Raw genomic sequence first — 23,986 nt, 5'->3', positions numbered from 1 at the left:
GAGCAGGTGAAGCAGAGACTTTTAGGGCCTCACAGGAGGTTGGGTACAGGTTTCCAGGCCAGGAACAACAGTCATTCATAGTCACAGGGGTATGAGGTCATGCTCAGGGGCCCTGTCTCTGGCCACAGCTACAGCCCCTGGACTCCTCGGATGGTTTTTTGCTGCAGGTTCTCCCCACATCCAAGCAGCACGTGAAGCATGCACTGCACTAGGGCACGAGAACCACAGTGCCCCTCACTCTCCTAGGCAGCGGTTCCTCAGCCCACCATCCCTATTTAAATTTGGTGCACCTCAGTCGGCAACATGATTGACTAGGACATAACAGGCTTTTCTCTTCCCCTGCACCTTGACCTGTGGTAGCTATCAGTCATGCCATGATGCATAGCGCTCATCTACTAGTCAAGACTGAAGGGAAAAAGTTTGAGCTCAGCCTCATGGCCAGCACCTGTCACTGCCCTCTCCAGCTCCATTAGCAATGACTTTTCCCAAACATTCCTCAGTCCACCTGTTTCACCAAAACTCTTTGCATCTCATATATCCAGGATTTCTGTTACTTACAAGGCAGTCAGAAAGAACTCTGACACTCTAGTTGATAGAGTACATGCTTGAGTATTTCAGGGAGTAGATATACAACTAACTTTGTTTTACATAAACATAGAAAAGATGATCAGGTAGGTGACCAGAAACATGATAACTCCTATTAACTAAATGTTTCAGCTGAGATCTATGAATGCTCACTCTAAAATAACTTGTATGTTCTGTGTAAACTTTCTGAATGTTTCAAATGTTTCCTAGTAAGGTAAGGAGGGGCATTTCTTTGAGGTGGCCAGTGACTGAGAATACCTTTTCTGTGGAGGCCAGGAAACAGCACAAAACCACCACGTTTCACTCTACCCGAGACTTAGGTGAATCCCAAGGCAAAACACAAGTTACCGGAAGACCACTCACATTTGTCGGGGACCATCTGACCACCTGGGACCCCAGATGCCTATCAAACTCCCATCAATGCCGCCCATTCCTCGTGGCCCAGGTCTCCCTCCTGCCTCCTCCTGGACAGAAACTCCCACTTCCGGGGAGCTGGAGAATTCTCTGGGGCGATTCCCAGACCCAGCTGCCCTCACCGCGTCCTGCATCTTCCCACGCTAAGCTTCTGGGAAGCCCGCCAGGAACCCGCCCTTCAAACAGCGCCCAGCTGCTACTGCAGCGCCTCAGGCTCAGGTCACAGGGCCACAGCGCGGCAGCGACACCTGCTGAGCGGCCTGGGACCCCGCTCCTCCCTTCACGTGCGCCTGGAGTCACCAAGGGCCCGCCAGGCTCCACGCCTGCAGTGCTGGGGAGCCGCCTCCGCCCATCCGCAGGACCCCGCGCCGACCTCCCGCTCAGCCTTCCGCTCAGCCTTCCGCACACAGAGCTCAGCAGCCGAGGGGGCAGGGGGACTGGGAACCCACGGTGGCCTCACCCCAGGCGCGCGACTGCAGGCGGACCTCAGGTGGCTCAAGCTGAGAGCCGCGGCTCGAGGTCTCCAGGTGACAGTCCCTGCTGTTCCGCACGGGTCACCCCTACCTGGAGGATACCAGGGACTGAAGTTGCGGGGCTACACTGGAAGGATGCTGACCAAGCTTCTAAGGGCTCTTTTACCTCAGCCTGCTCCCATAGCCCTCTGGGACTTGTAGTCCGCTAGGTTGCGCACGCCCCTCTGGGAATTGTAGTCCAGTAGCGCTGAAACCTGTGTAAGATTTAGAGCAAGAGGGATTTGATCTTCAGGGCTACTTTGGCTCTGAAGAAATGCAATAAGAATTTTCAAACAGTAAAGAAGTGACTCATCTCTTATTTTTGGTAAAGTCCCTAGACTTACCTCCCAATCTTCTAACTTGTTTTATATTTTATTTAAAGAAAGACTAAACAAAACAAAAAATAGGTAGAAATAATACATACGTTTAGAGAAAAAATAAACAGTAAGAAATCACTAGTTGATGTTTACATATTGTCGTTTTACAAATAGTTTTTCGAGGTACAAAAATGCAACTTGTAAAGTGGGAATTCAAACAGCAAGACGGCAAACCATTCTGTTCAACTGTCCAATAAAAACTTAGTAACATGGTTGTCAATCCTATACACTTAAACATACATGCAGTTATCCATATCTTCATTTATGTTCATATTAAGCAAACTAAAACAGGTTAAAATCATTCTGAACAAAGAATAATAGCATTGCTGGATTTCACATCATGACATTCCGGGATCAGCACGGGGTACTGTAGTGTCTTTTTTTAAAAAAAAAAAATTAATTAAAGAAAGACTAAACAAAAAAGAAAACAGGTAGAAATAATACATAATTTCAAAGGAAGAAAGAATATGGGAAGAGGCAGCAACAAGAAAGGCTCCTCGGCCCCCAATCCTGAGAAACAGGCAATAGCGGACACCGCACCAATAGACATAAAGCGCCATCTAGAGAGCCTCATAGATCAGTTCAGGAATGAAGTTATTAATGACCTGAAGCTAGAAGTAAGCAGAATAGTTAGAGAAACGCTAAGCACCACCCAAGAAAAAACAGATGGTGGAATGGAAGAACAGAAAAAGAGGGGAGAATTGTTAGATGGAGAAAATAGAGAAAGCATAGAATACCTGAAGCAGGTTCAAAGGGACTACCAGGAAACTAAAAACTCTATCGAAAACTGGCATAACAGCTTCAAAGAAACTAAGGACAGACTATCTGAACTGGAGGGCAGATTTGTAATATGGGAGAATGAAATGAAAAACTTCTTAAAAGTAACAAAGAAACAAACAGCAATAATACAAAGACTAGAAGATGATAAGAGGATCCATAACTTAAGAATTAAGAACATAAAAGAAGAAGTAGGGACACAAACAAATGAACTACAAAAGCTACTCACAGAAATAATCCAGGAGAATTTTGCTAATTTATGAAAAGGTAAAGATACTCAGATGTATGAGGCATATAGGACCCCAGCCACCTACACCCCAAACAGAGCAACACCCAGGCATATAATAATAAAAATTCCAGAAATTCAATACAAGAACAGAATATTAAAAGCTGTCAGAGACAAGAAACAGACCACTTACAAGGGAACACCCATCAAAATTACAGCAGATTTCTCTGCACAAACCATCAAATCATGAAGAGCGTGGAGGGAAATAAGTCAAGCTTTGGAAGATAATAATCTCCAGCAAAGATTGAGATATCCTGCACAACTGTCCCTGGAAATTGATGGAAAAACAAGGTGCTTCCAGGATAAAGAGGAACTGGGGGAATTTGCAACCACTAATTCAACTCTACAGAGAGTATTGCAGGATATTCTAAAAAAGAAAAATACAAAGAATCCAGAAATAGTGGCGGGGAGGCCACAATGAATGGAGCAGAGAACAAAATGAAAAAGACAAACTGACAACTAATGACAGAAAAAGAGCTCAACAGAAATGAGGCAGAGAAGATTGGATGATAGGAACAGCTATTTTGGAGAAAATGACGTCTTAATAGGTAATACTGATTTAGTATCATCTTGTTTTGAAGTCTCATCAAGCTTTTGTTCTTCTGTCTCCATTGGTCTAAACAGGTTGTATCTTATTGGATTTTATTATGTACGATAGTATAAGCAAAAACTTTTAAAGACAAGGAGATTATGCAGAAACCATTGATCATTTTCTTAGTTGATTCTAAATACCCTGTAATGCTGTCATTCTCTTAAATGGTTTTACATTGTTTTAATATATTTGATGCTACAGTATAAAAAGTTGTACTCAAGGATTTCAAGGAAAGAGACAATATGGTAACTAATTTTATGTCAGGATTATCTTGTGGTGAAACACCATTCTGCCTAAATGGTTATGTTTTGATCTGCGCTGTTTTGCTGTTATGCCCTCTTTTATCTCAATCTCCACTCCATTATTTACTTTTTTATTTTCATTCTTTTAATTAAGGCAAAAATAAATAAAAATAGAAGGATATATTATAGTAACCCATTTTGACTTTCCATTATCTTGATTTAAAGCCCTGTACTACTCTCACCATCTTGTTTTTGATTGATGTCCCCCTATTCTGTTTTGCTTGATAGTACCAGGTTCGAAAGTTTAGGCAACAGCTGTGAAGATAGTGAGATTCATTATGACGCCCATTCTCGATGACTATTATCTACTTTTGAAGACCTATAATGTCTGCAATGTTTTGGTTTTGTCGGTTTTGTTCTCTACTGTTTTGTTCAATTTTATTATAACTGATGATATAGGCAATTCTATTAGAGATAGCGGGAGGCATTATGGTAACAATTATTGATCACCTTGTATTATGCTTTTACATTATCTTTATGTCCACCCTTTTGATTTGATTGACTCTGTTCTGTTATGTCACATTTTGTTCTACTCCCTTCCAAAAAAGTAATAAGAACTTTGGGAGCAACAAAACCCAAAATGTGTAATTGTCATTGTACAAAACAGAGGAAAAGAAAGTGCTCAAACGATATAACTGCATGTATATTTAAGTGTATAAGATAGAAAATGATATCACTGAGTTTTATTGGATCATTGAACAGAACTGTTTGCAGTCTCACTGTTGGAATGTCCACTTTACATGCTATAATATTGTGACTTGAACAATTATTTTTAAGATGACAATATGTAATTCATTAACTAGTGATTTCCTACTGTTTATTTTTTTCTGTAAATCTGTATAACTTGTACTCTTTGTCTGTTTTTTTTCTCCTTAAATAAAATTTTTTTAAAAAGTTAAGCATGAGGCAGTGTATCAAAAATAACTCATGTGTATGGGTCTGTTTGTTATACGCTCCATTCCTATATTGACTTTCCTTTTGTGATTTTGATTAGAGGGGGTCTTACAACCATTAAGGATTTGACTTGGCGCATTATTTTAAATTTATTACAAGCAGGAAGAGGACGGTGAAACAACAGCCAACCAGATAACCTTACCAGAGCCACAAATGATAATTTCTGCCTTCTCAACTCAGAGAAATTTTGGTATAACACAGGCTGAGATTTCCACCCTTCAAAAACTAGAATCATCTTTAAGTTATTTGTCCAACAATTGGCCTTTAAGAATATCGATGAATCCTGCATTGATACCCCTCCTTATGTACAAGGAGCTGCCCTGGCAACAGCTTTCACTCAGGTAATCCATCCCCAGCCTAGAGGAAAGAGAAAAAACAAAGTTACCTGTTTCACCTGTGGATGGGAGGGTCATTTTGCTTGAAAGTGTTCTGCTGCACCTGTAAAGGCAGCACAGCCAGTAACTGTCCCTTTAACAAAACCTCGTACTCTCTGTCCAAAGTGCACATGAGGATCTCACTGGGCCATTTGGTGTAGATTCTAAAGTTGTATGGAAGGCCAACCTATTCCAGGAATCTCCCCATAAGGGACTGCCACAGCTCAGCTAACAGTAGGGGTGCTACAGCTTGGAGAGCTTCCCAGGGGTAGCACAGCCCTGCTCAGATTCCTAGTGGTTGGGGATAATATGGCCCTGATTTGTGGTTTGCTGATTTTTCTGTAAAAATATACTCACTGTCAACATTTTTCAATAACTGATAAGACACCAAACAAATTTGCAACTTCTAAAAATTCAACATTTGGCTTTCACAAGCTGATAATAAGCTGCCTCCAGTGTATCACTGTCTCACTGGGGCTTGCAGTAAGTCTAGATATCTGATAATGTAAGTTCTCAAACTCTGTTGTTCTTCAAATTGTTGTTTACTTTAGGGTACTTGCTTCAAATTCACAACCAATATAACTGCATTTACTTGGGTCTTTTTTGCTATCTCCCATCAATTTGTTAGTTTTCAATACACTGACACTGCATGTATTTTATTAGTCATATACATATAAGTGCAACATGGTTTATTTGTGTTGCTATAAATCTTCTATAAATTCACATGTAAAGTAAAAAAGGAGGCCATGGCTACAGAGGCAGCGACCGCCATGTGCTTTACGGAAAGGGAAGTGCCAGTGACAGGCTCCATACCTGGCAGCAAGGCAGAAATTGACTTCCTTCCCAGTCACTGTCACTGAAGTGCCAAAGAAGGAGACCAAAGGAAACAGCTCTCCCCACAGGCTGACAAGCTGCTGCTGGGAAGGCAGCTTGCACACAACCTCTGTGGTGAAGCAGGAGCCTCAGCTGGAGGTGGAGCTATGAATGGGAGCCCAGGCTCCCTAATACAGGACATGGTTTTTTTCTTCTGCACTAAATACAAAATTGTAAGCTGTTATATGGGCCTTAGAGGATTATTCACCCACTCCAATTAACTGTTTTATTCAGACGGTGCTTACGTTTGCAGTATGATGTGCCACATAAAAACTGCCACCATTTGTACCAACCAGGAAGATCTTTTTCATTTATTTCACACTCTCCAATTTGTCTTACAGTCACATCATATTCTCTGTTTAATTGCTCATTTATGTTCTCATTCCCACTTGCCAGGGCCCCTCATTGAGGGAAATGCTACAAAAAAGAGATTGTTAGCTGCTGTCACTGTTAGTCCCTCAGATGCCATTCAACAGGCTAAAAATTGTTAAACATGCTCACCATACACTCAAAATACAATGACAATAACAAAAGGGGGAATTTTTACAAAATTTACAACACATGTTAGTCTTCACTTAGCATACAGAATAGTAATTCTAAAAGACCTGCTAAGAATCAAAATACAGTGGCAAAAATAACATTCAAAAAAAGAAAAAAGCTGGAATGGTCCCTTGGAAATATCTTCTTACTAGACAATGGAAAGGACACAACTCAGTGCTATATGGGGTCCAGGCTATGCTTGTGCCTTTCCAGAGAACGCTCAATGGCTTGTCTGGGTACCAGAGCATGCTGTCCAGCTGTATCATGGACCCATATGTACAGAAGTAGTTGATTCTGCCACTCAGGAAACTCATGCTCAGTCCTATGGCAGTGAGCCTCAGCGAACACACCACAGATGATAGAGAAGGACGGGGCTAGAATCCACATGGGGCCAATTAAAGAAACTGACCCAGAATTACCAGGACACGGTATCCAAACATAGGAATCAAACGTCTGAGTAAGTGACTGAATGTATAGAGATAACTGAGCTGAAACCTATGTGAAAGAGATGCAAAAGTCACTAGTATTCTTAAGACAAACTAGAATACAACAATGTATATTGATTATGGATAAAAGATTTTATTCCTTCCAAATTCTTCTTGCAAGAGATCTCTGCTAATTGACCTACACAAAATCTGACTAGTCTATTGCTATAACTTCTAAAATTGTAAAAAAAAAATGAATTAGTTTGAGCAAAAATAGTTTCAAGTGGACTCTGATTCTGTAAGATGTTTGTTTCTCCAGTCTGTTTAGCTGGGTACTTCTTTGTCTGTTTGTCATATCCATGCACAGCTGTTTTTTCTTTGAGCTCAACAATATTTTCTCTTTTCTTTTGCATTTTTGAATCATTTGTTCATAATATAACTAGGGATATGGATTTAAAAAGCATGCTTCTGCATGGCTTGCCAACTGCTCAAAATAATGTTAAAATTGGTTGTGTAAATGTAACATATATTGTTGTTCATTATGACTTCAGAGTCTCTCGTTCAAAAATGTGTTAAATGTTGTGACTGGATTCTCATGGGTCATCAAAAAATTAACATATTAAACAGAAATCCCTTGAGTTGGAGTGGGAGTCGTACAAATAAATCCTGATGAACAACACGTGCTGATGCTGTGGAAGGATGTCTAAGTGAGTAACAGGCCACTGACATATCAGTGGTCTCATAAAAGTTTAATGACACTGAAAACTTCCTACTCAAAAGAACATTGTACTTACTGTGTTACAACTGTGATTACCATTCAGCATAGGAAGAAGTAGTACAGTGAGTGTGATTCATGCCTATAATCTAAGCATTTTGGGAGTGTCTCAAAATAAGAGATTAAAAATTATGAGGGACATGGTGGTGCATGCCTGAAATCCCCGCACTCAAAAAGCTGAGGGAGGAGGATTGTTGCAAGTTTCAGACCTGCATGGCCTACAGAGTGAGCTCAAGATCAGCCCGAACTGCCTAGGAAACCCTGGCTCAAAAAAATGAAAAAAAAAATGACTGAGGATATAGCAGTATGTGAAGGCTGTGAAGTCAATTCCTAATATAAATGAAATGAGGACGAGGAGCAGCTAAAGGTGGAGGACGAACAAAAGGACCAATAGAGGAAGGGGCAATAGTGGAAGGAATGGTGGGGGGGCAGAAAAAAGGTAGGAGAAGTCCTGTAAGAGTTTCTAGCTTAGGAGGACACACTGCCATTCAGCCTCAGTGAGACTAGGCTACACTATTTAGGTTTGTATAAGTCTACTCTAGGATTCCACCCAGCAAGCAAATCCTCTAACAATGCCCTTCTCACAATATATGCTTCACAGAAAGGCGCCCATGATTCTATATGGCCAAATGATTTTCAGGAAATTTGGCAAAACCATTCCCCTGGGAAAGGAAAGCCTTTTGAGAAAACGTTGAGAACAGGAAATCCAAATGCATAACAACGAAACTGGAAGTTTAGCTATCAAAATTCAAAAATTAACTTTAAATGGGTCACACCTCTGACTGTATGAGTTCAAATTCGAAACTCTTAGAAGAAAATATGAGACAGAATCCACATTGGGATCTATTATGTTGTCCGTGGTAACATACCAGCAGTACAGAGCAAGCAAACATGGGAAAGAACCACATTGGGATTGGCTACCTTGTACTGCATAGGCACCAAGAGCAAAAAGCAAGAAAGAAAAATTGGATTCATGAGGATTAAAAACTATTATGTCTCAAAGTTACTAATGTCTACAGCCACAACACTCTGAACATGCTTGATCTCATCTGATGTCACTATCAACAGAGAAAACAGGCTGTTATGATTTCTGCTAGGATGTGCCCTCAAACCATCATGAGGTTTTGGGGGTCAGGTTTTTGAGAGGCACCTAAATCTAGAGTTCATGATTGATTTATTGTCTAATGCTGGGGTTGGGGGTATGAGTGCTATACCTACCTTAGGGTGGGCAGACTCGATACAATAAAAGGCAGGAAAAAAATCTCTCCCCACTCCCATTGCTGTTTTTGTCTTCTGTCACTATGAACTGCTGCCCCTCTATCATCCCACCCTGACTTGGAGACAGCTGATAGGGACTGAAACCTCCAAAGAGCTCCCTTAAACTTTTGGGGTGAACTTTTCTCTCAGCAATGAGAGAAAAGTAACTAAGATAGAAATTGGGACCAGAGAAGGAAGGTAACTGCTGTTTTACCTTAGTATGTGGTTCAGAAGCCTTTGGGAATGGCTAGTTTGAAGAAATTGGAAAGATGCTAGCTGAAAAACAGACGGAATGCCTTCAGCTGTTGTGTATGGGAGATTCTGGTCAGAGCTCAGAAGACCAGAAGGCTGATAAAAGTCCTGTTAAGACCAGGCTCTGGAGGTTTCTGCTGGGAAGGACTGCACTGGCTGTTGGACTCCCGACCAAATGAGTTACGACTTGGCAAAAAGTTTATCTACAATTTGCTGGTGTCCAGAAACTTTGCCTGAGGCTGAAATTAAGGGAGGGGGATTAATTAATGTGAAACAAGAAATTTCAAGGGAGTCTAATGTTGAGGGTACTGTTAGGGGCTTTTAGCCAGATTTATGTTAAGGATAAGTAACAAAGAGCCCAGAAGAATGATTTAAAATGCTGTGAGTTGTCCACAAAGAAAGCCCCAGTAAAGCTGTGGACCACAAAGAAAGAGCTGAGGAGATCTTGATTGCCAAAACAAAAACAAAAACAAAAAACAGGATAATAACAAAGGTAGACTGACGGCAACACAGGAAGCAGCAAGTCAACACACTTTGCAGCCTCAAAATTGCAAAAGTGAAACACTTTGCTTTAAACAACCCATGATACACCATGTTCCAGAAGAGTAGCAGCCCAGAGGATTTATTCCTCAGAATTAGATAAGGAGTACTCAGCAATACAGGCACTTGAACCTTATAGCCAGGAATGAAAAAAGCCTGGCAATAGCTCCAGCTGGCAAAGAGTTTGGCATCATCCACATGGTACTTGTTTGAGGTGCATACAGAACATCTGAATTGTGGGGTTAAGAAGTCTCCCAGCTTCGTTTCAGAAGGCTTTTGAGGTCATTGGGACCCTGAGAGGGCTGTGTGTAAAGTTGTGGGTGTGAGGCCAAAGTTGCAGTGGAGATGCCAGAAGTTTGAAAGTCAGAAACATGGATCACTTGAGGAAAACTGCAAGGACGGAGCAGAGATGGCCCAAGAAACAACCTCTGGAAGCTACACCCACAGGACATGCCACAGAAGCAGAGCCACACAACACTTTTGGAGCTTACAACTTAACAGACTGCCTCAGAAGCTACATGTGGAACCACAGGGCTGAATGTTTGGCCTGATGGGTAGAGGACTTGCTTTAATCTCATTTCTTTCTATCCCTGTTTGTAACTTCTGGAATGAAAATGTCTAACTCGTTCCATTGACTTTTGGATGCTTCTTTTAATTTGTTCAAAGGCTCACAACTAAAAGTTTGCCTTATATCTTAGAGGAGACTTAGGATTTGAAGTTTTCAGCAATGGCATATTTGACTTTGGTAACAATTAGAGATGTACTAAATGCCTTTTGCATAAATGGATGTGCATAAGTCTTTGGAGGGCCAGGGCCACAGTGTTATGGTTTGTCTCTGAATGTCCCACCAAAGCCTCATGCAGTCTTGAGGGTTAGGACTTTGGAAGCAGCTGAATGTAGAATTAATGATTGTTCATTGTTCAATGTTGGGACTCTGGTTATGAGTACTATACACATCCTAAGGTAGGTAGCCTGCAGGCAGCAGAAGGGAGGAAAAGAAGCTTGCTTCTCCCCACGCGCCTTTTGCCCTTGTTGCCGTTACTGTCTTCTGCTGCCATGAAATGTTGCCCCTCTGCCATGTCACACTGGCTTGAGCCACCTGATTATTGACTGAAACCTCAACAAACTAAGCTAAAAACGAATTCCTGATTCCTGATGGGCAGCTGGGAAACCCAAGCCAAAGCCATGGCACAAACTTCCTAGTAACAGTGACTTGGTATAGCAGCCTCTATAGGGCACATCCCACAGTTTATTCCACTACTGTGACCTAGTGGGCGTTTCAAGCTGATTCTGACCCAGGAGGAGATGGTCAGTTAGTCACTGGAGTCATCTATGTGCATACTCCATGCTGTCAGGTCAGATCTTTGGACACAGGGTCGGCTGAGCCTCCCCAGTGAGTAGTAATAAATCTGTATCGCACCTTGTGGCTGGCGATCTCATCATCTGCATGACTTTCCTCACATAGCATGACAGAATGCTGTGCCTATCTTCCTGGACTCTGCCCAGTGTGACTCTGACTGATGCAGATTTTCACCTTTATCCTCTCCTCATCCTAAGTACAACTGTGAGAGTAATGGCCTTTCTAGTTCTGTGAAACCAAAGACTTTACTTAATATGAGTAGGGTTGTGGGGATGACCAGTATCATCCGTCAGTCAGCCAAAGATTACAGAGATTCAGAGCAGAAACCCGTTCACCCTTAACCCCTAACTGAGACCCGAAGAGCCCAGACTGTTGCCTGGGGCTGGGAACAACTCAGAGCCAGGGCTAAGTCTCATGGGTAAGACGCAGTGAGCTATGAACAGCTGAGCATCTGTAAACCCACTGGATTTTCCTGGAATCCAGTGGCCAGGACAGCATCAGGGTTCACATAGAACAGCAGCTATGGATACATCAGAGACAAGGGCTAGCTGCAGGGTGAGACCAACACACCAGTTTGTAGTCAGAGAGGATTTTAATTTACATCAAGTCCCCAAATGCAGAAAAGCTGTTTCTGTCCTTTAGCGGGACACAGCACAGAGCTCGTAGGGGGAAGGGGTGTTCAGGAAAACAAAGACACCTTGGTCGCTGGGCCGGGGCTGCCCCTCAGGCACCGAGAAGCTGAAGCGCTGCAGCAGGCAGGTAAAAAACAGGAAGAGCTCCATGCGGGCCAGGGGCTCCCCAAGGCATGCTCGGCGGCCTGCAGATGGCATGGGGCTCAGTCTGGGCCCTGGACTCTGCTTCTCAAAGGCATCCTTGAGAGGGATCAATGAGCCAGGCACCCCAAAAGTACCTGCTGAGAATGGCATGAAGGCCTCGTGCTTCACAAAGTGGCCTTCAGCATCCAGGAAGTGTTCCGGGTGGAAGTGGAAGGGCTTCTCCCAGACAGTCTCATCTTTCAGCACAGACGACAGGTTGACAATTAACCCTGTTCCCTGCCAAAGGATGACTGGTAGGAAGTGGATTCTGATAGGGCATACAAGTACCTCTGCCACAAGCACACACAAGCATACTCTTCCAGGTACACAAATGGACCCTTTCAGTGAATCTCAGCCCCGGAAACTTCTCAGCACCCTCCATAATTCCATGGCACGTCCAAGTGGTAAGGCTCCCTGGTGTCCCACTACCACCTATTTCTCTGAGTAGCTGCTCCACCAATACACTTGTTTTAGTTTTCATTCTATCATCCCAGGGGCCCTGCGGGGACAGGGTGATACTCTCTGCAGTCAGCATCATGTACACCCACATTGGTCCTGGTAGCACCTAAAGAATCCTGGATTGGGTGGCTTGGGTGCTACCTGGCTCACCTGGGAGTGCCCATGCTGGGGAAGGAGGGCCTCAGGCCTACCTTGGGGATGAGGAAGCCCTGCACCTCAATGTCACGTGTTGCCATGTGGGGTAAATTCATTGGGATGATGTCTCCAAAGCGCTGCACCTCATGAATAACGGCGTTGGTGAAGGGCATGCGGGCCTGGTCCGCCATCTCTGGGCGCCGCCCCTGTCCTATCACCTCATCAATTTCCTGTTGAACACGGCCTGCACAGACAAGAGTCCCCATGGACAGTTAGTGCCCAGTGACTGTTCCCTGGCCTTCTCACCCCTCCACCAAGGGCTGTGTCCAGTGAGAAGGGCATCGTGCTTACAAGACCTTGGAAAGTTCATGGTATCCATGAACTCAGCTTGCAGACCCTACTGCTACCTTTCCTCCCTCACTCTCCCTCCATCCGTGTTCGGCTCACGCTGCACATCCGGGTGCAGGATCATGAGCAGCAGGGCCCAGGCCAACGTGGTTGAAGTGGTCACCATCCCTGCCGTGAACAGGTCACCCACAACCAGGCGCAGATTCGCATCATTGAAGCTGCTCTCGGGGTTTCCCTTGGCCTAGGCCAGCCAGAGAGGGCAGGTTCAGAGGGAAGAGGAAGGAAGTTGCTAAAGGACCCCATCTGTACCATATACCCAGGTGCTGAGTACTGGGTGAAACTGAGACCCCTAGAGACCCCAGAACCCACCATATATCATACCATATATCATACCTCACAACAGCTTCAACCCACAGTCCTTAATCACTCCCTTAGAATCGGCACTTCACCTTGTCCACCTCAAACAGGAAGGCATCCGTCAGATCTCGGGGCGGCTGGCTCAGGTCGAGCGTTGCCCTGTGCTCTGTCACCAGCTCATCCATCAGGGCCAAGAATGCCTTCTGTGCGGGAAAGACCCTGCCAGCTACTCCTGGGATGCGTAGGAGCACTGGGAATGCATTCAGCACCTGTGACAGTCACAGAGAGAACCTAGGACCTGCCTGGCCCCACTGGTGGCCTGCTACCTGCCAAGTGCCATCCTTTATACTCTCTCCAGGCCCTAGGATGCCACAACTAACAGCCTACCCTGGAAATCTCATTGGCTTTAAAGGTAGACAGGAGGCAGTATTCGACCCTCTCTGGATCCCTGACCTGAGCAATCTCTCCCTTTAGTGTTGTCCGAGATTTTCTGCCCTGGGTTTTTCTCCTGCAAATGCCTCTCAGATTCCCTCTCCCCAGAAGACCTCATGCCACCCTTCCCAAAGGAGACCCTGTGCACAGAACACTCCCTGTGGGACTCCCATGAGCCCCTCACCTGAGGGATCAACTCAAGGCCCTCCATCAGAGATTCTGCCTGCAGGTCCAATAACCTGCTCAGGAGTGGGTCATCATACTCGAAGCGACGTGCGTAGATGAGGGAGGCGATCACATTGCACACTGCTTTGTTCAGGAGGGTATTTGGGCTAAATGGGCATCCTGGAAAAAGCATACAGATTGGTGTGTCCCTGTTGTCACCTACTCCCGTCACATTGTCCATTTTTTGTGTGCAGAGCCCACCACTCACCGTCCTGGGTGGCAAAGGCAGCACACAGGCAGGCGGCCTCCTCAGTCACCCACTGTTCCAGCGACTTCTTCCCCAGGCCGAAGTTGCGCAGGGTGGACACAGAGAAGCGCCGCTGCTCACGCCAGGCGGGTCCATAGGGTGCCATGACGACCCCTGGTTAGGATGCAGGCATATGTGCAATATGCTCATGATTAATTCTATCTGGCAGTGTCCTTTACATCTCCCCATCATTCTTCTCTTTCCAAGGGTAGAGACTCAATCCCAACACACCACCAACTTAGTCTCTATTTCCAGGTTCCATTTCTCAGCTTCATTCCCAGAATGTGTTGGCTTTTCCTTGTGTCCCTTGATCACATCACTGCCCACAGTAGACCCTGCCTATCTTTCCCTTGACCACTGCCTCCCATGCCCCATCACCCTTACCTTGGGATCGTGGTCCGAAGCCCACGAGTTCATTGATGGGCACTGGTGGCCGGTCTGCGGTGTCCTCGCTGTGGTTCACTAGCACCTCACGCACAGATGCCAGCCCATTGAAGACAACTGATGGGTTCCCCGCCACCTGAAGGCTAAACACGTCCCCGAAGCGGCACCTTAACTAGAGGTGGAAGGGTTGGATGCTCAGTGACTTAAGGTATCCATGAAATTTGAGGACCTATTCTCATTGCAGGACACCCTCTCTAGGCCTTGGGGACCTAGGTGAAGCAGAGCAAAAATGAGACTTGGTGGCTTTCTGTTTTTCTTCATGGCAGCGCAGGTACAACTCAAAGCCTCATCTGTGCTGTGACAATCACTCTCCCATGAAGCACCACTCCAGCACAACATCTGCCATTATGATGCTGGGGCCATGTCCTCAAAGGTCAAAGATTCACTGTACATTCAGATCCCACCACCCCCTTATGCCCTGAGAGGGTCACAGAACTGTGAGTAGGGTTCTCCACCATCCAATTTTATGGACGAGGAATCTCAGGATCACCGATGTGAGCACTGAGGCCCCAATTCACAGCAGTGTAAGACCTGAGCAGGTATGGCCCTGGTCTCAACCTCAATTTCCCAACTGAAATGCTGCTCAGCTCCCTGGCCCACTCCCCTTAATGGGAAACCAGCAGAATGTACACAGGGCATACACAGCTTCCACTGCGGCTATCTGCGGGCCACGGCTGCTGCAACGTCCTGCTTCACTTCCTGGATTTTGTCCTCCACATTTTGCAGTGAGAAAGTTCAGTGTCCTGCTGTGCCCTTCACCTCCACTTCATTCACCTCCACTTCATTCTTGTCTTCCTAAGAGTGCCGACTCTGTCCTGACACATCACACACTTAGTCTCCTGGGATGCAGCCTTCCCAGGGAAACCTCATAGAGTAACTCAGGCCTGTCTGGCCTATGGCTTTGCCTGCCACCAATTGTCTGCTACAGGGAGGTCACCATGTTCTCTTCTCCCCTCCAAACCATTTCCCTTACCTTGTAGAAGGAGTATGGTATATTGTGCAGGTCCAGCTGCAGCAGGTTTCCCAGCCCAGGCAGTGCCACAGGGCCCGGAGGGTAGCGAGCACCCCAGCGTTGGCGCCGGTGCATCAGGTCCACCAGGAGCAGGAACACAGCCACGGCCAAGGCCACAGTGAAAAGTGCATCCACAGTCAGCAGCCCCATGGTGCCTGGCAGACCACCGAGTCCCTCTGCACACAACCAGTGGCCCTCACTACTCCAGGCACCTAGGACAAGGCAGCACACCCTTACCACTCCCTGGAAATGTAGCAGCTTCCCTTCTACACAAGCCTGGGCTGCACTTTGCCCTGTGCTGGGAGCCAACCTACTCTGTTGATTGCAGCCAAAGGCTAGAGGGAGTGGCTAGGGCACAGCAGACACAGGGGAAGCTACAGCTGTATCTAGCCATCCTCTCATTTCTAGCTCATACCCAGGGGCACAGGCACATGGACAGAACCGAACGGAAGCTCAACAAGTCTTAGTGCTGTGTTGGGTACCATGGGATGGCTCAAAGTGGAAAAGTGTCCCCCAGGACACATGTCAACTTGCTTCCCTTTGGAGAGACTAAGGTCTATATCCCAGAGGAGGTGGAGAAAAGTCAAGGGCTGGCATGCCAAGCCAGTAGCACTTTGAGAGCAATGGGGGAAATTCCTCAGGTTGTTGAATTCATCAGGCTGGGATGGTTTTTTTGCAGGGTTCATGGAGGAACTGCGGAGAGACTGAAACTAAGACAGAGTCCAGGCCACACAGACAAGTGAGGAATCTGAGACCAGAAGAGGAGGGACTCACTTTGGAGGACGGATTTCCAAACTTTAGGCTCATCTGGGCCACACTGCGTGAAGACTTGTCTTAGCCTGCATTTAGCTATTAGTACAGTCAACATATGTAAGTAAGCAAGTGACCTTTTCAGTATTTTATTATAGCACTAAAAAGGGCCACATGCTAGCTAGGAGCATATCTGACCGTGTTTTGGGAAAAATAATGCATCACTATCTGGGTTGATCAAGTGGTTCCAATTCTTACAGAGTGCTCCGGGTGCTTGTCAGAAGTTTTTGATCCACGTGAGTCACTTGTGACAGTGAGGGAGGCCTGAGTCTGAAGAAAAGTCTCTGGGAAGAGAGGTCTTACAGGAGCTGGCAGGGAGACGTGATCAAATTATTCTTTCAAGCCAACACCTGCTTGCAACTTTATACTGTCCAAAAATTAATATGTATGCAATCCTTTGAGCAGTAGCACTGTGTGTAATTTTAACAAAGTCATGAAAACTTGATACACTTTTTGTACTTTCTACATTACAGCTACTAAAAAGTATTTTTACTTAATAAATTATCTTAGAAAATAGGGCAGAGGATGCAGTTCAGTGGCACAGTGCCTGCCTGGCAAGCGCGAGGCCCTGGGTTTCATTCCTGGTACAAATAATAATCAAAATAATGACAAGTCTAAGTTGCATAATTAAATTAGATAGTACACTTGATCTTAGTGAAAAGTTGAGAGGTGATGATAATTAAATATGAAAACTTCCCTGAGTGCTTAATAATAATAAATGCCTGTCTTCACAGGAATATAGTCATTTACTCAGTTGGAATACTATTGTGGGACCTTAGACAGGGGTCACTGTTTTCCTGGTCCTTCCCTCAGGAAATCACCCACCTGGGAAGGCAAGTCACCCTTGAGAAAAACATTACAGAAGATTTTAAGCAAAACTCAGTGGGTCAGATGAGGCCCAGTGACAGAGTTCTCCAACTGAGAAGGGAAGATGAGCTTGCTGTGTACAGAAAGCATCAGAAACAGTGGTCTCCAAGCCTGGCCAATGGTCAGTCACAGTCACGGGGATTTAGCAGCTTGGGCTAAAGGACTCATCTCCCAGCCAGGTCATGAGCCTTAGGAACTATGCCTGGGACCATTTTCTCCACAGAACTGAGCAGCACATGCCATATAGACTGCACTGGAGGACAAGGTCTGCAGCCAAGACACCGAGGGGGACAGCTGACAGCATTCTCGGAAACACTAACCAGATGGCAAGTTCTACAAACTGCACGTTCAAAAGCATTCAGATCTACTCTTTCACCTAATAGTCAACATTTAAAGGCAAAAGTCTGGGCTCAACCTCATAGCCCAGTCCTACCAATGTCCACTTTTTTTTTTCCCCTGTTCCATGATTCAAACTCAGGACCTTGTGCTTGCCAGGCAGGCTCTGTGCCACTGAACTACATCCCCGGCCACCTCTGTCCACTTCTGCCCTTAGGAAGTTGCCAGCACTTCTCACAACTCTCCATACACACTGCCTATGCCTGAGGGCTGGTGTCACCCGAGTGAACTTTATATGATAGTCAACTCAAATGTCCACTATCCACAGCCCTTTGCCAGAACACAGGCATAGTAAGGGGACATTCCTTGGCTTCCTCAGCTAAAAGCTCTAGTTGATGACCGAAGATTTAGACAGAAAAAGCAGTTTGTCTAGAGCTGCTAGAGTCCAAGTTTTCTTCTGCTCTTTCCATTCAACTCCTGTTTCAGGATAACTGGCTGCAGTTCCCTCGTCCCTGTGATCTGACAGCCAGGAGACAGTCACTTAGGAGCTTGGACTGCTTCCTCAGCCGGGACAATGACCCTAGGGTAGTACCTCCCTGGATGACAGGTAAGAATTCAGCAAGCAGACAAAGGGCAAAGGACTTACACTACATGGAAAAACCTAAGACCTTTCAGAGCTGAGAGCTAAAAGACTTTCAAATACCCAGGCTGCTATTTCTGAATCAAGAAGCAGGAAGAATTCTAAGACTCTAGTTGCTGATATGTGCTATTGACCAGTTTACAGGGATATTCTGATGGCCCCCACGTGACTCTGAAATTCACAACAAACAAAAGTCCCAGGGACCTTTGGGGGGGGGCAGAAATGTGACAAGCGTGCTGGCTTCCGCAGCACATACTCTAAAACAGAACTATGGCCAAATATAATAGACCGATAATTGCGTGTCCAGCTGGTGTCTGTGGGCAGTCATTGTCAGACTCCTTTCGGGTTCACTGTCAAATTCTTGTACCCTTCAATTGAACTTAATTAAACGGGTGGTGGGGCAGGGGTCGGCCTCCAAGGTGGCCTGAAAGAGACAGCCCTCTCCTCTCCCCACTCACGGTTTGGGTGGGCCCAGACCAGGAAGATGCCACTGGAGGCGCCTCATCGGCCAGCCCTGCCCGCCCCATCACCTCCAGAACCTGGGTCTAAAGGCTGTGGACGCCAGCCCCGCGCCGGCCTCCTCCACACTCCGGGCCGGCGGTCCTCAGTCCCGGTGAGTCCCGCAGGCCCGGCCCCGGCGCCCCAGCCGCTCGCCCTATCCTCCCTGCACCGCCCACCAACTGGGGGCGGTGTAGCGCCAAGGCGGGGAGCCCCTTCCAGTCTGGCGAGCAGGGACAGCGCCCGTTTCTCTGGGGGCTTCCCGATGTCAGGGGCTGGGGGGGGGGTGCCCTGCTGTGCTGGGGGAGCCTCCTCCTCATCCTTCGCCTGGGAAACAAGGCCCCAAAGTTTCCCGGGGTAGACAGGTCTCGGCTGGGCGCCCTTTACCTCGAGAGATCCGAGGACCGAGAGGTGGACAGAAACCAGTGCCAAGGCACTCAGAGGAACATGCCACTGAGGAGGCTCAAAAATGAATACTTAGAGCCCCACCTAGGGCCCTTGGGATTTAACTTCCCAGGGCCCCGAAGGCCCTGGGACAGGCAGTCAAGTGCAAGTGCGCAGAGATCTCTGGGACTTGTAGTCCGTTCCTCTTCCAGCCCAATCTCTGGGTTGACTAATGGGCAGGATGGGCTCAGGTACCCTAGGTCAAGGAGGGCACTGCAGTGAGAAGTTTAAAAGTAGTAAGGAGAAGAGACTCATCACATGCAAGGAGAGCTCCCTATGTTTCCTTACTCATTTCCAGCTAATTTTTCATTGGACACTATGCAGTTCAAAAGATGAGATAATATGTTTAAGCGGTGATAGAAAATAAGAGTGTTCCACAAAGTTTTTCCTTATGGCTGAACTACCTGACATGAACGAAGAAGTCAAGACAATGCCAGGAAAAAGCAGCAGAGGGACTTCATTAACAGTGCACTCACCTTCCATGAGGCGCTGGAGTACCCACCAGGCTGCAATGAACTTGCACTAGACAGTAACTCAAAGCTGTAAGAAACAAAAACTAGACAGCTTGAGCACCTAGGCGCTTACAAATGTTGGTGTTGCTGAATCTTAGGTTTGTAATTCCTGTTTATTCTCCTGTGTGATTTTCTCCTCCCATATTTGTTATTCTTTCATTAATTTAAAACACCAATGAATAACCCATTAATTACAACTCTACGTTATCCGGCACACAATATATAAACTTGTAATCTGGGACATAACAGTATAACGTTGGTGGGATTGAGATAGAAAAGAACAGACTTTGTACTACATGATATAATTTTTTATTACTGAAATGAGGTTTTTATGTTTAACATACTGAGTTTAACCAACGAAATCAATGAGAAAGTAGAGAAGAATGCATAAAAGGAAAGAAAAAGGTAACCAAGCTCGACATGAAAATAGCCACTAACGGCAAGAAGACAGTAATGCAAACATATAGGAACAACTAAAGGTAAGATGTGCAAGACACGAAGATAAATGGTAGAAGCCTTTCTTTTCAGTAGTTAATTTAAATGTATCTAATTTAAACCCTTTTGTTGAAAGTAGAACCAAAGACTATAGATTGGCTCAAGAAAGAAGATCACCTACATGCTGATTACAAGCTAGAATTTTATTTTTATTACATTTTATTTTACACAGAATAGAACCCAACAAAACAAAAGAATAAACAAACAGTGAAAGTCATACTGAACTTCCAAACAGGCTAATAGGAAATCAACAAGGCCTACTATAATATATCTTGCTGTCTTCACAACAGTTGTCCAGACTATCAGACATAGCAAAATCAAACAAAACAAAACAGAAGAAAACCAACCAAAACATAACATTGAACAAAACAAAACAACACATGGAACAAGAACAAGCAGAACAACACTGAACACTGCTATCTTCAAAGTAGCGCTTAGGGTAGCAGACAGGGACAAAACAAAACAGTAAAATGGAACACAACATTGGATTTCAAAAAAAAAAAAAACCAGGAGGACATCCCCCACAGCTCACATGATGTGCACTGCCATCCTCCAGGCAGATGCCCAGACCACCAGCCCAGGCCCGCAGAGTCAACCAAACAGCAGCAGCACCAAGCTATTCCCTCCCCTCAGCGGCTGTCATCTCACCCTGAGTGCTCTGAGTCAGTGGGGCAGGGTGGGGATGCTCTTCTGCTTTTCAGCCTGTGCACTGGTTGGCTCACAGGAAGGCGTGGTTTCTCTTCTGCCTGAGGCTCTTCCCCATCCCCATAGCTGGGCTTGCTTCATGGGAAGGCTTTATTTGACATTCCAATGTCAAATTAAAAAAAAAGAAGAAGTTGACAGTAAAAGCTTGGGAAACAACATTCTATCCAAACAGGAATCACAAATGATCAGACGTGAATGTATCAGTGTCATAGACGTGAGGTCAAAGAGACTTCAAGAGAAAAAGCTATCATACATTGAGAAAAAGTCTAGTGCAGAAAGAACATAGGATTTCTAACATGTAGTAACCCATTGTGTGTATTGCATTAAATAACTATAGATAGGATTATGATGCAAATTCAGGATTTGGACAACCCCATTCTCACTGAGGCCTCACACATAGATGCGGAACACACCGCCCAACAACTTCAGGGAACTCATCTTCCTCAAGTGCACACGAAACATTCTCTACAATACACCAAACAGCAGCCCCAAAACCATCTCAATATGTTCTTAAAAATGGGAACTCACATAAAACTATTTTCTGGCCATGATGGAAGAAGTATGAAATCAGCAGAAGGAAAATTGCCAGATGTGTGGCAATGAAGCAGTGTTTCCTTAAACAACCAATGGGTCATAGAATAGAAAATAATTTGAGGTCCATGGGAAGGAAAACACAGCATACAAAACTCATCAAATGCAGCCAAAGTAGAAATCAGAGGGAAAATGTAGAAATCAGAGGGGAAATGTACAACTGCCTATACTTGCACTGAAAATGAACAAAATTAAAACCAGAAAACTAACAGCATATGAAATCCAAAGATAGCACAAGGGAGAAAATACATAAGACATAAACTCAATAGCTGGGTTTGCTAACCCAGACAGGGAAGATGAGACAGAAGGGTTGCAAGTTCAAGGATAGTCTGGGCAACTCAGCGTGGACTTGTTTCAAAAAAGGTTTGTGTGCAGTGGGGGACAGGGATATAGGTCAGTGCTCCCTGGATGCAACACCCAGTGACACAGAGAGTCAGAAAACAACACATAAAATTCATGAAACTAAAACTGATTCTTGAAAAGCACTAACAAGACTGATGAATGATAGAATTGGATTCCCGGTCAGGAAACCACATGATACAATTCTAGCACAGATAAAAAGACAAAAAGTATGAAATATAAATGACCTTTATTTTAAGAATGCAGGAAGAGGCCCCCTGAACCCACGGGGTCTCGGGGGCTGGAATTCTCTCTGTCAGACACGTGGAGTGGGGGCATATATGTATCTTAGATTTGGGGTGGTGCCTAAGGGGCATTAGTGATGCACAGGTAGCCCACGGGTACTTATTTTAGGCCACAGGTAAATTCCTAGGGGCAGGGAAGATGGAGCCCCTTGGTTCCACCTCCAAGGCTTTACTGGCTACCATGTCCTTTCAATGAACCTATTGCTAAGTGGGATAAGAATGAAGGAAGACAACAAAGATCAGACTTGAAAGGGGATGCTATTACAGATTCTGTGAAAAGAAAAAGAAATCCAAGAGTTTTAAAGAATTCTGTAGTTAAAAATGGGCAAATTCCTGGAGACACAAAAATCCGTGGAAACAAGAGTGTAGTGATCCATTACAGCTCTAGATGTCCCTGGGGGGAAGAAAAATGAACAGAGACCAAAGCTGAGATCAGGCAAAGCTCGCTCTAGATGGCAGGAAAGGAAGTGCTCAGCCACTGCAGTGCTTTCATTTAACCATCTGGCAAATTGATGTCATGTGACACCACTTTGCCTAGCAACCGATGGCTTGGGTTATCTTGGAGCTGGGTGTTCTCTGGAGTGAAGCAGCTTGCCTCTGGAGCAATTTGTGCCGGAACCTGCCTCTGCTTGACCCCCACGCATGACTTATTTCCAGTTTCTGCCACTCCCTACATCTTCTCTATTTCTGATTGGTAGCTGGAAGCGATGGGTGGTCATTGAAGGGGAAGGAGCTGTGTTTAGAAAACTGGAGAACTTTCCATTCTCAAACACTTTTCATTTTGAGTGAACTTACTTAAGCTAAAGATTTGCAGTCCGAGGATTTTAGGTCCCTGCATTTATCCATTTAACCTGGTACACTTCATTAATCCTAGCATTAGTCAGTTACCAGTGTAGTTGGCAACTGTCAGAAAGTGTCAGTGATCTGAGTTTCTTTTTAGAGCTAACATTTACTAGGGCATTGTGTTATATCTTTTGTAGTTACACTTTTATGCAGCATGTCTCAGACCAAGTTAAGGTGAGACCTGTATTAACCGCACTCAATCTCTTGCTATCTATCAAGGGCCACTAAGCCTCCTCAGGAATTGTCTTGTACTGTGCACAGCACCTCTTACTTCTTTTGTCACTGTCACCCTCTGGAGGAGTCACGGCCCTCCTTTGACCAAGGTGTGTTCCAGGAAGGCTCAGGACATTTTTTTCTCCTGTGACTTTACGTAGGCACATTATGCACCTTTGATCACTCTTATCTGTGGTCCCACAATCTCCTTGATGAGATGATCAGCGACTCACCCAGTATAGGATGTCACAGCAGAGGCTCTCTTATGTCCTAGATCCTCACTGACCTCAGAGGGCCAGGGCCAAAATATTGCCTATTCTCTTGGCCCATCTCTATCTCTAGTTTTTGTTCTGCAAACCTCAGTTGTTGAACACCCAGAAGAAGGGTTTGATAATAGTTCAGTGTAATACAGGCAATAAGATTAACATCACTATGTTACTTGAATATCAGGCACCTTAGAACATGAAATAGAAGGATTATTTCCTACAAGCCATGGCTATTTTAACATTTGAATCCCAACAGAACGTTAACAGTTATATATTTTACACAGAAAATTAGAAATCAAAATTATACATAGCAATGTAGCATCATGATGACATTTTGTAACACCCTGAATTTCCATCTTGACATAAAATTTCCCTTTTAGTCAACCATCCCTATCTAATACATAAGAAGCTTTACCTAACTTGCTGACCTTCAGTGAGATGTACATCTCTTAA

At 45.0% G+C, this 23,986-nt stretch overlaps 2 protein-coding genes and 1 long non-coding RNA gene across 11 annotated transcripts in view; 1 reads left to right on the top strand and 2 right to left on the bottom strand.

The window, feature by feature from the left end:
* The window catches only part of LOC100718953 (cytochrome P450 2D17-like), a 131,369-nt gene that overhangs the window by 6,659 nt on the left and 100,724 nt on the right, over window positions 1-23,986 (bottom strand). The window lies entirely within an intron of this gene.
* Window positions 11,769-19,333, bottom strand: LOC100718679 (cytochrome P450 2D17-like). 2 transcript variants are annotated; one of them, XM_003470543.5, is made up of 10 exons: window positions 19,208-19,333; window positions 15,631-15,881; window positions 14,598-14,769; window positions 14,175-14,327; window positions 13,926-14,086; window positions 13,402-13,578; window positions 13,052-13,193; window positions 12,661-12,848; window positions 12,106-12,247; window positions 11,769-12,012 (listed from the first exon to the last, which is right to left on the bottom strand). In XM_003470543.5, exons 2-10 carry the CDS (start codon window positions 15,817-15,819, stop codon window positions 11,834-11,836), a joined length of 1,503 nt encoding a protein of 500 aa, XP_003470591.1. In that variant the 5' UTR covers window positions 15,820-15,881; window positions 19,208-19,333; the 3' UTR covers window positions 11,769-11,833. The 2 variants fall into 2 exon arrangements, with proteins under 2 accessions (XP_003470591.1, XP_023421127.1); XM_023565359.2 differs by lacking the exon at window positions 19,208-19,333 and having other exon boundaries at window positions 15,631-15,936.
* The window catches only part of LOC134474874 (uncharacterized), a 74,700-nt gene continuing 69,483 nt past the window's right edge, over window positions 18,770-23,986 (top strand). Inside the window, exon 1 of the long non-coding RNA XR_010045768.1 lies at window positions 18,770-18,935. This is a non-coding gene — a long non-coding RNA (uncharacterized LOC134474874). The remainder of the gene's footprint in view (window positions 18,936-23,986) is intronic.

The sequence above is a fragment of the Cavia porcellus genome, unplaced genomic scaffold, assembly GCF_034190915.1.
Source record: "Cavia porcellus strain 051 isolate PalLab524CR breed Dunkin Hartley unplaced genomic scaffold, mCavPor4.1 scaffold_40, whole genome shotgun sequence".
NCBI classification, from domain to species: Eukaryota; Metazoa; Chordata; class Mammalia; order Rodentia; family Caviidae; genus Cavia; species Cavia porcellus.
This window is presented reverse-complemented; position numbering and strand designations above follow the sequence as displayed.